Below are 16,787 nucleotides of genomic sequence, written 5' to 3'. Positions count from 1 at the left end.
ATCTCTACAGCTCCTGCTATCTCTAGAGAGTTGAAAACAGCAGGTCTGGGACAGGTAGCACATCCGGTGAACAGGTCAGGGTTCCGTAGCCACAGGCAGAACAGTTGAAACTGGAGCAGCAGCACGGCCATGTGGACTGGGGACAGCAAGGAGTCATCAGGCCAGGTAGTCCTGAGGCATGGTCCTAGGGCTCAGGTCCTCCTCCGAGAGAGAAAGAAAGATCCTCGGAGCGCCCACCTTCATCAGACCACGAGGCTGCCTGAGATACCGACCCATTCAACATCACCAGCTGTCATCATAGGCAACTCTATGGTGAGAAACATCTCTGTTCCCAAGGCAAAAACCCTGTGCTACCCAGGAGTACGAGTACAGGACGTCACAAGGCTGCTTCCAACTGTGCTACGACAATTGACGGGAGCTGACACTGTCGTAGTCCATGTGGGGTCATACAACATCAGGAAGGCTAGCTCAGAACATCTGAAAAAGGATTTTAAAGAATTTATTTTAGCATTAAAAGACAATCATTTCAGGTTCCATCATTGGGCCATGGGTGTGAAAGATTCAGCAGGCTACTGGCATTACACATCTGGCTACAAGATTGCTGTATCTCTGCTGGAGTCACTTTCATAGATAACTTTGACACCTTCTGGAAACAGAAGATACTCTACAGGAATGACGGAGTCCATCCAAGTCATCATGGCTCCTGGACTCTATCCACGCATTTCAGGGCCGCGTTGAAACAATGACTTATCAATGACCCACGACCAGCTCAGTTAATCCCTACCTTTGTGACAATGAGTCATCATAATGTTGCATCAAATGTATATTGTCCTTAGGTGAGTTGGCAGACACAATGTAAGAAACTTAATTTATGTTCCCCAAATTGCCTGCAACCTGGTTCAGGTTGTCAGTTAACCTACCAGGGTATTTACAAAGAGCACAGGAATGAAATCATCAACATGTATTGATCACATCTTTACCTATGCTGCAGAAATTAGCTTTAAAGCAGTATCCAAATCCATAGGATGTAGTGATCACAATATAATTACCATATCTAGAAAAACCAAAGTTCCCAAAGCTGGGCCTAATATAGTGTATAAGAGGTCATACAATACGTTTTATTGTGAATATTTTGATTCATATGTTGATGATGTAAAGAATATTTGCTGGTCTGTGGTGTGTAATGAGGAGCAACCAGACGCAGCACTTTACACATTTATGAAATTGCTTATTCCAGTTACTAATAAGCACAAACCCATTAACCTGTCTGGGATAGGGGGCAGTATTTTCACGGCCGGATAAAAAACGTATCTGATTTAATCTGGTTACTACTCCTGCCCAGAAACTAGAATATGCATATAATTAGTAGATTTGGATAGGAAACACTCTAAAGTTTCTAAAACTGTTTGAATGGTGTCTGTGAGTATAACAGAACTCATATGGCAGGCCAAAACCTGAGAAGATTCTATACAGGAAGTGCCCTGTCTGACAATTTGTTCTCCTTTTAGGGCATCTCTATCAAAAATACAGCATCTCTGCTGTAACATGACATTTTCTAAGGCTTCCATTGGCTCTCAGAAGGAGCCAGAAAGTGGAATGAGAGCTCTCCAGTCTCTGGGCGAAAAACAGCAGGACTTTTTGTGAGTGGTCCTGCTGAGAACAATGACACTGGAGATGCGCATGCACGAGACAACTCCATGTTTTTCTTTCAGTGTTTGAATGAATACAACGTCGCCCGGTTGGAATATTATCGCTATTTTACGAGAAAAATAGCATAAAAATTGATTTTAAACAGCGTTTGACATGCTTCGAAGTACGGTAATGGAATATTTTGATTTTTTTTGTCATGAAATGCACCCGCTCGTCACCCTTCGGATAGTGACCTCAACGCACGAACAAAACAGAGCTATTGCAATATAACTATGGATTATGTCGAACCAAAACAACATTTGTTGTTGAAGTAGAAGGCCTGGGAGTGCATTCTGACGAAGAACAGCAAAGGTAATCCAATTTTTCTTATAGTAAAGTTGGTGGGTGTCAAATTAGCTAGCCATGATGGCCGGGCCATGTACTTAGAATATTGCAAAATGTGCTTTCACCGAAAAGCTATTTTAAAATCTGACACCGCGATTACATAAAGGAGTTCTGTATCTATAATTCTTAAAATAATTGTTATGTTTTTTGTCAACGTTTAGCGTGAGTAATTTAGTAAATTCACAGGAAGTTTGCGGTGGGTATGCTAGTTCTGAACATCACATGCTAATGTAAAAATCAGTTTTTTGATATAAATATGAACTTGATTGAACAAAACATGCATGTATTGTATAACATAATGTCATAGGAGTGTCATCTGATGAAGATCATCAAAGGTTAGTGCTGCATTTAGCTGTGGTTTTGGTTTTTGGGACATATATGCTTGCTTTGAAAATGGCTGTGTGATTATTTTTGGGAGGGTACTCTCCTGACATAATCTAATGTTTTGCTTTCGCTGTAAAACCTATTTGAAATCCGACAATGTGGTTAGATAAAGGAGTGTCTTGTCTTTAAAATGGTGTAAAATAGTCATATATTTGAGAAATTTAAGTTATAGCATTTATGAGGTATTTGTATTTTGCGCCACGCTATAACATTGGATATTGGTGAGGCGTTCCGCTAGCGGAACGTCTGTCCCTAATTAACAAGAAGTTAAGCTTTATTTTGATGTATTACACTTGTGATTTTATGAGAAAAAATATATTTATAATTCTGTAGTTTGAATTTCGCGCTCTGCAATTTCAACGGATGTTGGCCAGGTGGGACGCTACCGTCCCACCTGCCCATAAGAAATTAACAAACCTCCAAATGAGCTTCAATGCTATACAACACTCCTTCCATGGCCTCCAACTGCTCTTAAATGCTAGTAAAACCAAATGCATGCTTTTCAACCGTTCGCTGCCCGCCCGCCCGCCCGACTAGCATCACTAATCTGGATGGTTCTGACTTAGAATATGTGGACAACTGCAAATACCTACAGTAGGTGTCTGGCTAGACTGTAAACTCTCCTTACAGACTTATATTAAACATCTCAAATCCAAAATTAAATCTAGAATTGGCTTCCTATTTCGCAACAAAGCCTCCTTCACTCTCATCTCATCTCACCTCATCCCCATATTGTTTTTATTTACTTTTCTGCCATTTTGCACACCAGTGTTTCTACTTGCACATCATCACCTGCACATCTATCACTCCAGTGTTAATTTGCTAAATGTTAATTAATTCGCTTCTATGGCCTATTTATTTTTCTATTTTTTTCTATTGTGTTATTGACTGTACGCTTGTTTATTCCATGTGTAACTCTGTGTTGTTGTATGTGTCGCACTGCTTTGCTATATCTTGACCAGGTCGCAGTTGTAAATGAGAACTTTTTCTCAACTGGCCTACCTGGTTAAATAAAGGTGATTTTTTTTTAAAGGTGCTACAGAAAGTAGTGCGTAATGACTAGTATATCACTGGGGCTGAGCTCCCTGCCATTCAGGACCTCTATACCAGGCGGTGTCAGAGGAAGGCCCTAAAAATGGTCAAAGACTCCAGCCACCGAGTCATAGACTGTTCTCTCTGCTACCGCATGGCAAGCAGTACCGATGCAGCAAGTCTGGACCCAACAGGACCCTGAACAGCTTCTACCTTCAAGCCGTAAGAGTGCTAAATAGTTCACCAAATAGCTACCCAGACAATCTCTATTGATCCTGTTTGCGCTAACTCTTTTGACTCACATATGCTGCTGCTACTGTTAATTATCTAGCTTGTTGCCTAGTCACTTTACCCCTACCTAAATGTACATATCTACCTCAATTACCTCGTACCCCCGCACAATGACTCGGTACTGGTACTGGTACCCTGTGTATATAGCCAAGTTAATCTTACTAGTTGTGTATTTATTCCTCGTGTTATTATCTTTCTATTATTTTAAGTCAGCATTTCACTGTTAGTCTACACCTGTTGTTTACAAAGCATGTGAAAAATATAATTTGATCATGCAACAGTGTGAACAAATTAAGATCCTACATCTTTATGCTTGCCAGGCAACCAGGGCAATGCAGTAAAGCTCAGTTTAGCAGTGTGAACAGGGTATAAATGAAACTCCAGTGTGGTGATCTTACATTAATTGTAAGAGGGGGTGTTGTCAAGTCCTTGAATGGAGACGGTATGTGGACATACAGTATGTACATGGTTGGAAAGGATGCCCAGATCACCACCAGGAAGCAGTATGGGCTTTGGTGGTTTTTCATGATTTAATTTTGACATTGTTAATGCAACTTTGAGAGACTGCACTGGGTTCACATGGAAACAATATTTTATTGGTGAAATGTGTTTTAATATGCAATGGTACATTTTGTAATGTAATAAAGCAAATATACGGTACATCAACAGATTCATAAATTCAAATTTCAACTCAAGAAATGCTGTGGTATGCAATGATACTACACAAAGTATACTAGATAAAAATAGACATAAATATCACAAGCTTAATTTAATTTAACATTACAGCAACAATTGGGATCAATTCTTGAATTACGTGAAAACATGAACAATAAAATACAGGATAGAGAATTTGTCCTTGGTTCTGCTACTCACATTAGTCTAGAAATGAGATTAGGTTCTGGGTTTCAGAGATGAGAAAAACCCTGATGCCCTATGATACAAAAGAGTGTTGCTTTTTGTCTTGACAATTAAAGTATATAATAGCAATTAAAAAATCGATTTTTGACGAAAATGTATTCCTCTGTACTGTAGTTCACTCCCAGTCTGAACACCTGACATCAGAGTACACACTGTCCTGTGGTGTCTCGCTCTTCTTTCTTCCTCTTTTAGTTTTGCTCTCAGAGAAATTCAATGCAGCATAATTCAGGGTATCTGCATCTTGATCCTGTGAATAGTCATATTTTCATCAAACTATTATACAATGTTAATCCCTAACAGGATACGTAGTTTTAAAATAATAAGGTGAGAAAAGTAATGCCATGTTACATTTCTGGACAATATTGATTAGACAACTTTGCGGTGTTTACCTTGCTGCTTGATTCTCTACTTGAGTTGTCATGTCCGATATGCTGAAAAGCACCCGCTGTTCCCATTAATAAAAACAAAGCATCAAAATTACTAGACTTTCAAAGGGAAATTTGCCAAACAGTTTTAGATAATCCTTAACAATTTGCAACGTTAAACAGTTCACCTTTACAATGTTCACAAACTGGTCTAGTATGTCTGGTGCAGATGAGGATAAGGATCGCTATCAGACAGAATGCCGAGGTCACTCCTAAAGCAATGATTACAGGATCTGTTGCTTTTTCTAGAAATGTACAACAAAATCATAGTTTTTACTTATGTAAAATAAAGTTATACAGATGTTTTTTTAGGTGTACAATCTCAAGAACTGATGCCACTCAACCTTTAATCATAGCTTCAGTTGTTAAGAATGTTATAGATTTTCGATATATATATATATATACTACCTACCAATATGCAGGTTTGTTCCATTGCCAAACAAGATCTCCCCACATGTGGCCACAGCACAGTAGTAAGTCCCAGCGTCAGAGCGGCTGAGGTTGTTCTTGGAGAGGCTGTAGACACAGCTCTGTGTAGGAGAGGGAGTCTCAGGGTTCTTCTTACACTCATCACTCTTGTTCCCAGAGGTGTAAATGACTCCTGGATGGGATTCTCCTGATCTGGCTCTGAACCAGTACACACTGTGTTCTCCTGTACAGGTCTCAGAGAGTACTGTACACTGTAGAGTCACAGAGTCTCCTGGATGGACTGGGTCAGACACTGGCCTCTGCACCACAGTATGGTAGTGTGACCTTTGGTGATTCTTACCTAAATGGGATACATGTTTTGATTCTTTAATGTATCACATGGTTCACAAAGATTCGAAGAGTTCAGTTTTGTCAGCTAATTGTATACATTAATGAGGGTTTTTCTTTTGTAATAACACATACAGTGCCTTGCGAAAGTATTCGGCCCCCTTGAACTTTTCGACCTTTTGCCACATTTCAGGCTTCAAACATAAAGATATAAAACTGTAATTTTTTGTGAAGAATCAACAACAAGTGGGACACAATTAAGAAGTGGAACGAAATTTATTGGATATTTCAAACTTTTTTAACAAATAAAAAACTGAAAGATTGGCCGTGCAAAATTATTCAGCCCCTTTACTTTCAGTGCAACAAACTCTCTCCAGAAGTTCAGTGAGGATCTCTGAATGATCCAATGTTGACCTAAATGACTAATGATGATAAATAGAATCCACCTGTGTGTAATCAAGTCTCCGTATAAATGCACCTGCTCTGTGATAGTCTCAGAGGTCCGTTTAAAGCGCAGAGAGCATCATGAAGAACAAGGAACACACCAGGCAGGTCCGAGATACTGTTGTGGAGAAGTTTAAAGCCGGATTTGGATACAAAAAGATTTCCCAAGCTTTAAACATCCCAAGGAGCACTGTGCAAGCGATAATATTGAAATGGAAGGAGTATCAGACCACTGCAAATCTACGAAGACCCGGCCGTCCCTCTAAACTTTCAGCTCATACAAGGAGAAGACTGATCAGAGATGCAGCCAAGAGGCCCATGATCACTCTGGATGAACTGCAGAGATCTACAGCTGAGGTGGGAGACTCTGTCCATAGGACAACAATCAGTCGTATACTGCACAAATCTGGCCTTTACGGAAGAGTGGCAAGAAGAAAGACATTTCTTAAAGATATCCATAAAAAGTGTCGTTTAAAGTTTGCCACTAGCCACCTGGGAGACACACCAAACATGTGGAAGAAGGTGCTCTGGTCAGATGAAACCAAAATCGAACGTTTTGGCAACAATGCAAAACGTTATGTTTGGCGTAAAAGCAACACAGCTCATCACCCTGAACACACTATCCCCACTGTCAAACATGGTGGTGGCAGCATCATGGTTTGGGCCTGATTTTATTCAGCAGGGGCAGGGAAGATGGTTAAAATTGATGGGAAGATGGATGGAGCCAAATACAGGACCATTCTGGAAGAAAACCTGATGGAGTCTGCAAAAGACCTGAGACTGGGACGGAGATTTGTCTTCCAACAAGACAATGATCCAAAACATAAAGCAAAATCTACAATGGAATGGTTCACAAATAAACATATCCAGGTGTTAGAATGGCCAAGTCAAAGTCCAGACCTGAATCCAATCGAGAATCTGTGGAAAGAACTGAAAACTGCTGTTCAAACGCTCTCCATCCAACCTCACTGAGCTCGAGCTGTTTTGCAAGGAGTAATGGGCAAAAATTTCAGTCTCTCGATGTGCAAAACTGATCGAGACATACCCCAAGCGACTTACAGCTGTAATCGCAGCAAAAGGTGGTGCTACAAAGTATTAACTTAAGGGGGCTGAATAATTTTGCACGCCCAATTTTTCTGTTTTTTATTTGTTAAAAAAGTTTGAAATATCCAATAAATTTCGTTCCACTTCATGATTGTGTCCCACTTGTTGTTGATTCTTCACCAAAAATTACAGTTTTATATCTTTATGTTTGAAGCCTGAAATGTGGCAAACAGTCAAAGTTCAAGGCGGCCGAATACTTTCGCAAGGCACTGTATTTGTATGCTACTACTGGGATTCAAACAATCAACACAACACAGTGGGTACAAAGGGAGCTGTGTGAATAACATGTAAATGTACTAATGTTAATAGTATTTAGGTACTATGATTACCTTTCAATAGTAAATGAGTCCCATTGATAAAGTTGACTTCATAGGCTGTTCTCACTGCACAATAGTACACGGCTTCATCTGTTGGGTCCGTGTTTGTAATAGCAAGTCGATACATCCCATCAGCATCAGCCTTCTCCACATTGAAACGTGAATGGTTAAAGTCCTTGTGCCATACAGGCATATCATATTTTGTCATTGTTACAATACTTTGAGGCTTTTGCCCCACCATTTGTTTGTACCAGAACATATTGATATCTTCCTTTGAAAAAACACAGTAGAGAGTCACTGGGTCCCCAGGATGAACCTCCCGAACTTGAGTTTGATACTGAACATCATTGCATTGTGTCACATCTGTAAACACACATTTTATAACCATGCCAATTAAAATACAACTATTGCCTATGATATAAAGTGATAATGCAATGCATTTACAAGAAACACTCAACTTAAATGGGAAAATATTTTTCTGTTCATATTTTTTTCTGCAACACCTTCAATTGTGTTTGAGGTGAAACATGTCCACAGTTTTTATCCATATGCACCATGTTTCCTTTAACATTTCAAATTAGTTTTATGAGCTACATATTAGAAATACATGATAAGCCACTGCTTTCCCAGAGACAGATTAAGCCATCTCCATTTAGAATGCTTTTCAGAATCTCCATTAAGAATAGTTTTAGTCCAGAACTAGGGTCTTGGAATTAAGCCATTCATTATTGAAAAATAGGTTAAGTTTGGAATTTCACTTACACATCAAACTGAGAAGTACCACAATCACTCCAATTTTGATCATCTTGGTGAGTAGCTCTTACACGCCTGGTGCAGTTGTCCTCTGCCCATGAAATGCAAAAAAGGCAAGTCTATACTCACAGACCTATCTGCTAGGCTGGAGAAAACTAAATCATGCTACACTTCCTGTTAGATTTTCCCACATACAACCTGGTTGGTTATCTAAGGGACAGATCTACATTTATTGGGGGGAGGGGCTGGTCCAACTCAAAGTGTCATAAAAAAACACCCCCTCACCAAAGTAAAATATTTTCAAATTACATTTTACATTTACATTTAAGTCATTTAGCAGATGCTCTTATCCAGAGCGACCCACCCCTTCTCTGTAAAATAGATTGAACACTCTCCCCCCTTATAGAATTTACTCAAAATAATGTCTACAACCACAAATAACAATAACTGTGTTTATAAATGTGGATATTGACTTTGCCACTTTAGCTTGCTTTTGTGGCACAGTCGATGCCACACAGGGCTACGGGCCTGAAGGTTGATGGTTCACTGACCACCACAGATGTGGTCACTCTTCCTGCCTGTTTCATTGCACTACGATCAGAGCCAGCTGCAAACAATGATCAGCTAGGGGGAATCCGATTTTCAACATTTTGATGCCATATTTCTAATTATATAAAATATATGCAATGAATATTCCACCGACAAGTTTATGTGCCAATGCACCACACAACCAATAAACAAAGCTTACCGACTTCGGGCACTTTAATATCATGGTTTTCAGTTTCAACACCACGATAACTAGACTATGGCAATCTCAACAAACAGAAAATACATCCCTCCGTACCTTGTAGACTTACCAAGTATCGAAGGCTTTGCTTGACAATCTCCGAATGTCATTACATTTTTTGGTGTTTTGTTTCAGATGTCTCTTTCCATTCATCAATTGGCTGTTGCACAGTTTGGATTTATTGATTGATTTACCTTATTTGTCAGTAAAAACATTTTTTTTGTGTGTATTGCACAATAAAGTCAGGGACCTATTTCCATTGTGGTCCCTATTTTGTACGTAAATACATCTACAATTACATAGAAGACACATTACAGAGATAGAGACAAGTAATGCTCAACCCCCTGATGAGAGGGGAGTTCAGGTACAATTCTTACAAGTTTGTTTAGCTGGAAGCATAATCCTTAGATGTTTGTGGCTGCTGGTGAACCTTGATATGCAGGCATAATCAAAGTGACACTGGACTAGCGAGTCTTTAGGGTGTCTTTAGCTAGGTTTCCATCCTATTAGTGACAGATTTTCATGTGAATATTCTAAAATCTTCATAAAAACAATATGCCATATGAAAACTTTTATGGACATCCATATGCATTCAGATCCAACCTGGCGCAGCCAGCGTCATCAATAAATTAGGGATGTTGGTCAAATGTGTCACATTTACGTGTCCTTAAAAACAGCCTATTACAAATTACAAAAACACTATTCCTTGTGTCCACCTCATTGTTCAGTTGTCAGAGATTTGAGCACTTAATGTATCAGGGCATTGCATTCAAAGTCTTAGGTGTCCACCATGATATTCATATTTTTATGTATATACAGTCCAAGTTGGAAGTTTACACACACTTAGGTTGGAGTCATTAAAACTCGTTTTTCCACCACTCCATACATTTCTTGTTAACAAACTATAGTTTTGGCAAGTTGATTAGATGTTACGTGAATTAAGTTATCAATGTTCTTAAACCGAACTTCAATTAAACTACTCAGTCTGCCCCCCCCCAGAGTGTGTAAGATTCTGGTTGAATGAAGCAGACGGATAGCCAGCCTACAAGGGTCAAAACCTTTATTTATGAGAGCTCTGAAAATCCTTACAATGTACGAAGCCTTTTATATTCACACACACACACACACACACACACACACACACACACACACACACACACACACACACACACACACACACACACACACACACACACACACACACACACACACACACACACACACACCAGTAGAGAACTCCACCCAGCTTTAGGCGGCTGTATTTTTCCACAGTACCCAGATCACCTGTCTCCTTATCTTTTGCCAACCTCACTGTTCCCAGGCCGTTGTTTCTCTCCCTAACTTAAGGAGGCCTCTTCTCCTGTTCCTTTCCCAAGGTCATCTTATCTCCTCTGCCCTGCTAATTTTTTTAAGTGGTTATAGTGTCTTACTCCCACACAGTATTGGAATATAGTTTTTAACCCATTATTATAGCCTTATTTCGAATACATTTCAACAGGTTATAAGGTTTCTGAGTGAAATCATTTCGTCATACATTTAATCATATAATTTCCATTACATTAGGACATCTACATTGTGCATGACACAAGTAATTTTTCCAACAATTGTTTACAGACAGATTATTTCACTTGGGTCAGAAGTTTACATACACTAAGTTGACTGTGCCTTTAAACAGTACACCTCCAATTGACTCAAATGATGTCAATTAGCCTAATAGAAGCTTCAAAAGCCATGACATCATTTTCAGGAATTTTCCAAGCTGTTTAAAGGCACAGTCAACTTCGTGTATGTTAACTTTTGACCCACTGGAATTGCGAAACAGTGAATTAAAATCTGTGAAATAATCTGTCTGTAAAAAAATTGTTGGAAAAATTACTTGTGTCATGCACAAAGTAGATGTCCTAACCGACTTGCCAAAACTATAGTTTGTTAACAAGAAATTTGTGGATAAAGTTCGTAATTACACAATCTCATGTGTTCAACATCTTAAGACCTGCATCCCTATACGGAGAGCTTTAACGTTTCTAAAATGACATATTTGGGTGTTTTTGGAGCCTTTGTTCATGTTTTTTCAGGGCCTCCGTACTACACGATAATGAGTAAGTGATTTGCTATTTGGGGAAAGTTTAAAAAAAAATTGAAATGACAAAAAGGTGTCTGGACCCTATACCATGCAATTTACATCCAAAATAGATATTTGGTTGTAAAAAATAAACATCAAAACAAATCAAATTGTATAGGTCACATACACATATTTAACAGATGTTGTTGTGGGTGTAGCGCAATGCTTGTAAATGCTTGTATCCTTTAAGACGTTGGGTTCCTGAGCGGTCCACTGGTTACTGCCTGTTAAGCCTGACACTTGAGAGCTTTCAGGTAATCAACCCAGTCTACCTTAAATGATCCCAGACCACTTCAATACAGGACCTCACAGTGCTGTAGTCAAAACACCTACAAGGGAAACAAGTGCATTTTCAGTCAGATGTTTTCATGACAAAAACAATTCAATGAAACAGGACAAGTAAAAAGGCTAGAAATATATAGCAAATGTACTGTGCAGACAGACAGAAAAAATAGGATATTCATTAATATAGTTAGTTTGACAAATCTATTTAAGTGTCAAACCACAATGATACAATTATACAAAATACAGAAATTTTTAAAACCACATTGAGACCACATTTCAGACACTAAAAACAATCACGGTCAAAAATGGTACAGGCCTCATCTATAATAGATTATATAATCTATACACATATATCCATACAACAACAAAAAGTAATGTGGATAAAAGGACAATTAGGCACATAAAAATAAACTATATATGAGACACCATAGTATATAGTAACATGAAAGCTAAGGTGGTGACCTTATGACATAACAGGCATGTCAGGTTTACAGAAGAAATGGGTCACGGGTTGGAACATTTTACAGGAAGTATTGAACACTATGTCCCAGCCAATGAGGTATGTTTTCAAGCTTGAATATTTGATCTTTGGTTGTCATTTAAGCACAGACCAAATAAACACCACCTCCCCAGAGGTTACATACCATGATGGTCAGATTAGGGGTTGCTGTGATTTTTCTCAGTGCAGCGTGTAAGTACAGTTTCATCACTGGTAGAATATTAAAACATGTTTTGTTGTGGTCCTGTGAAATTCAATATAGTTCAAGCTTCTTGAAGGATAGGATAAATAGACATTTAGAACATTCAACTGGAATGATTTTCACAGACTACTGTTTTCTCTTGTTTAACACTTGTCCTTGTCTGTGTGATAAATACAGTATGCTTGTGTTTCTGTTTCCATTTGATTTAGATGTAGACCATGTTAACCTGCTAAGTCCAGTGATCACTGTTCAACTTGGTGATCCTGTAACCCTGCTATGTGTTTTCCCAGAAGAAGAATTCAGTGATGAGCAAATGTACTGGTACAAGCAAACTGTGGGAGGTATTCCACAACTTGTCTCAACGATGCATAAATATTTAACAGAGCCTGTGTTTCACTCTGGATTTAATAATTCACACTTCAATGTAAAATTGGATCAGATTATGTTTTGCCTTACTATCATGAACATGATCCCAGAAGATGAAGCCATGTACTATTGTGCAATTGGAAGAGACATGACTGTGGAATTTAGAGGTGGCACATTTCTGTCTTTAAAAGGTAAAATCATTTTAATTTATATTTATAAGTTATGTTAACTGGACAATAATTTGTTCAGTAATTAAACAAAATATTTGCTCGGTACATTTGTAAATTCTCAGCCTACAGAAAGATAAAATATGTAAATCTTATATTATTTGAAAGTCTGATAATTACTCATTATGTTCTGATTAATTTAGGAAACGGTCAGAAGTCTGACTACAAGACAGTGGACCAGCAGCCAGAGTCCGACCCAGTCCATCCAGGAGACTCTTATTTCAATGTTTATCACAACAGTTTTGTTTGTTAAGTTATCCATTGTTATAGATGCTGAGGGTGCTACATACATATGATTATAGAGAGCCAAACTGCAATAATTTTGTATTCACGTGACACTGGCATTTCTTTCATAAAAACAACATCAATTAGGTGTCAGTCAGTGTACAGTACTTTCTGAGACCTGTACAGGAGAACACAGTGTGTACTGGTTCAGAGCCGGATCAGGAGAATCCCATCCAGGAGTCATTTACACCCATGGGAACATGAGTGATGAGTGTGAGAAGAGCCCTGAGACTCCCTCTCCTACACAGAGCTGTGTCTACAGCCTCTCCAAGAACAACCTCAGTCTCTCTGATGCTGGGACTTACTACTGTGCTGTGGCCACATGTGGGGAGATCCTGTTTGGCAACGGAACAAACCTAAAAATTGGTAGGTAATGAATATTATGAGTTGTAGTGTAGAAAGTAGTACTATTTAAGTGGTGCATATAGCACAGGGGTTGAAGTACGTTTTGCTATGACAATATTCTCATCATTGACCAGAAATTTATGTTCAACTATAAATTCAAAAAATGCCTTAAACAAAATACAAGCTATTGATAGTTAAACTTAACTTTAAACATTCTGTTTTATAAAAGATATTTAATCAAATATCTCCTTCAATATGTGTCTTCAGTCAATCAATGAATTTAATATGATAATAATAATAATTTATTTTGCTTGTAATCAAACAAACATTCAACACAACAAATTCAAATTGAGATAATGGGGATGGAGATTGAATGTCTATAGTCAGCTGGAACGGGAGTTGAGTCAGTTTGGGTTGGAAAGGCAGTATAGTTTGAACAGAGGGGGCATCGATGGTACAGAAAGAGAGAGACAAAGACAGTCTGACAAACAGGCCAGTAGCTCGTCATCGGAGCACCACACCTGCTTCTCCTGCAGTCAGTTCCTCCATAGAAGCCGCTCCTTTCTGTAGCTACTGGTCCTAGATCACCAGAAATGTAGCAACCACCTGGGTGATGCCACGTCTTCTGAAAAGCGCTGGAAATGCATTCACACATCAACAGTGGTTAGGAACAGTCCCTGATCCTCTTCTGCCATCTCCAGACATGGATTTCAGTCCTTGTTATCTTTTGGTAGGCCGTCATTGTAAATAAGAATTTGTTCTTAACTGACTTGCTAAATAAAGGTAAAAAAAAGTATAAAAAAATAACAGAAAAAAAATACAACAAGAAAACTCAAATGAAAATATGTACAATATTTACAGAGCTGTATGCCTAGGCGACCTCATGACGCCATAGTCGATATGGAGGAGACAAATTTTGAGGGTGCTATATATATCGCACTTACTATTTTATTTTAATATAAGGGTGGAATATGTCTCTTACTCTTTATGTTAATATAAGGGTGGTATATATCTCTTTTACTATTTTATTTTTTATATAAGGTTGGTATATATCTCTCTTACTATTTTATATTAATATAAGGGTGGTATATATCTCTCTTACTATTTTATATTAATATAAGGGTGGTATATATCTCTCTTACTATTTTATTTTAATATAAAGGGTGGTATATATCTCTTACTATTTTATTTTAATATAAAGGGTGGTATATATCTCTCTTACTATTTTATTTTAATATAAGGGTGGTATATATCTCTCTTACTGTTTTATTTTAATATAAAGGGTGGTATATATCTCACTATTTTATTTTAATATAAGGGTGGTATAAATATTTACTGTTACTATTTCATTTTAATATAAGGGTGGTATAAATCTCTCTTACTGTTTTATTTTAATATAAAGGGTGGTATATATCTCACTATTTTATTTTAATATAAGGGTGGTATAAATATTTACTGTTACTATTTCATTTTAATATAAGGGTGGTATAAATCTCTCTTAATGTTTTTTTTAATGCAAGGTTGGTATATATTGATTCTGTTAAATACATTTTTTCTTCCTTTCAGAAAGATCGCTGGATCATGTAGTCATTGGACTGGGAGTGACATCAGTTTTCTGTGTGATTGTGATCATTATCCTCGCTCTCTGGTATTACAAACTGTAGATGAACACCTAAAACGTTTAAAGATTAATACCCTATACTTGTCGCCAACTATTGTGCCTCTGTCTTCTACCAATCTTGACTTTTGTCATGTTGATGCTGTTTTTATTCATGTTAACAGTGAGTGTTGCTCAGCATATTGGACATGACAACTCAACCACCGAACGTGATCAGGTAAATAAATGCAATTGTTATAATTTTGGCCTGTTTGTATAAGATGTTTAATATGTTACTAGATACTCCAGTTACCTGACAATTATTATTATTATGACGACATTCATTTATAAAAAAACATTATGATGATTCACAGGATAAAGATGGAGTTACGTTGAATTATGCTGCATTGCATTTCTCTGAGAGGAAAACTAAAAGAGGAAGAAAGAAGAGAGAGACACCACAGGAGAGTGTGTACTCTGATGTCAGGCACTCAGACTGGGAATGAACGTTGGTTATGTGCAGAGGAATGGATGTAGTTTGGTCAAGAAACTCTTGTTAATATAGATGTATATAATGTATTCAGACAGTCATGACATTTGATACACTATAATGTATCATAGAATAAGCTTGTTCTTCTAGGAGTGTTATCTGTCAGAGCACCACTGTTGTGGAACGGCTTGTCCTGTGAGGTAGAGGGCCACAAACCATTGAGGTCTTTAAATCATCCTTTAAATCATCCTTTAAATCAACCTTTTTAGCTTGGCCTTTAATCTTAATCTGTGATTGTATTGTTATTTTAGACTTCTTTAGTGATTCTATGTTCTTCTCTTGTATCATATATATTGTAGCTTAGCCTTTTGTTTAGACATACTGTTTAACTGTGAGCCAACTCAGTGGCCTTATGCTTATTGTCCACCGTGAGATTAGAAGGTTGAGGGTATGATCCCGGTCGAGTCATATCAATTACTCTAAAAATGGGAACAAATGCCTCTCTGCTTGGCACTCAACCCAATCCATCTCCTTTATGCTAAGTGTCCTGTCCAGGACGTGTACTTGTACATCAAGCTGCCTTCCGCTATTGAATATTGAACCTATGAGCCGTTCTGGATCGGACAAGGATTTCTTACTTAGCTATTTTTCTACAGCAAAGTTTGTTGCAATTGAACTGTATTTCAAATACAATTAGAGTTGATCAGCCCCCATTTGAAGTCATTTTTCTCTATTTGAAATAATGTATAATTGTGTTATGGTTCTATTTTTATTGTTTTAATCATTTTTCCTAAATGTATACTTGTTGTGGTATTTACTGTAACCCATGAAACAAACAATAAGATAGCATACTTTCTTAAACATTGTATATAATGAAGGTTAATTACATTCTACTGTATTTCTTGAGTTACAACAGCATGTTTATGTCACGTTTTTATGAAGAGATTCGGGAGACAGGCGCAGGAATGCATAATATTTTTTTTAAATCAAATCAAATCAAATGTATTTATATAGCCCTTCGCACATCAGCTGATATCTCAAAGTGCTGTACAGAAAACCAGCCTAAAACCCCAAACACCAAGCAATGCATGTGAAAGAAGCACGGTGGCTAGGAAAACTCCCTA

At 37.8% G+C, this 16,787-nt stretch overlaps 2 protein-coding genes across 4 annotated transcripts; one reads left to right on the top strand and one right to left on the bottom strand.

Moving 5' to 3' along the window:
• Positions 1-4,315: 4,315 nt before the first annotated feature.
• On the bottom strand, positions 4,316-8,692 carry LOC115169387 (uncharacterized). 3 transcript variants are annotated; one of them, XM_029724959.1, is made up of 6 exons: positions 8,468-8,692; positions 7,718-8,068; positions 5,497-5,853; positions 5,213-5,329; positions 5,049-5,104; positions 4,316-4,906 (listed from the first exon to the last, which is right to left on the bottom strand). In XM_029724959.1, the coding sequence occupies exons 1-6, from the start codon at positions 8,508-8,510 to the stop codon at positions 4,775-4,777; spliced, it is 1,056 nt and encodes a 351-aa protein (XP_029580819.1). In that variant the 5' UTR covers positions 8,511-8,692; the 3' UTR covers positions 4,316-4,774. The 3 variants fall into 3 exon arrangements, with proteins under 3 accessions (XP_029580819.1, XP_029580832.1, XP_029580824.1); XM_029724972.1 differs by having other exon boundaries at positions 7,718-7,847; XM_029724964.1 differs by lacking the exon at positions 5,213-5,329.
• Positions 8,693-12,813: 4,121 nt separating this feature from the next.
• Positions 12,814-15,832, top strand: LOC115164113 (uncharacterized). Its single transcript, XM_029716290.1, has 5 exons — positions 12,814-12,910; positions 13,319-13,601; positions 15,147-15,224; positions 15,363-15,411; positions 15,548-15,832. Exons 1-5 carry the CDS (start codon positions 12,814-12,816, stop codon positions 15,677-15,679), a joined length of 639 nt encoding a protein of 212 aa, XP_029572150.1. The 3' UTR covers positions 15,680-15,832.
• The last annotated feature ends 955 nt before the right edge of the window (positions 15,833-16,787 follow it).

This window comes from Salmo trutta, chromosome 3 (genome assembly GCF_901001165.1).
Source record: "Salmo trutta chromosome 3, fSalTru1.1, whole genome shotgun sequence".
In the NCBI taxonomy this organism is placed as follows: Eukaryota; Metazoa; Chordata; class Actinopteri; order Salmoniformes; family Salmonidae; genus Salmo; species Salmo trutta.
Note: the sequence above shows the minus strand (reverse complement) of the source record. Positions and strands in the feature narration are given on the sequence as shown.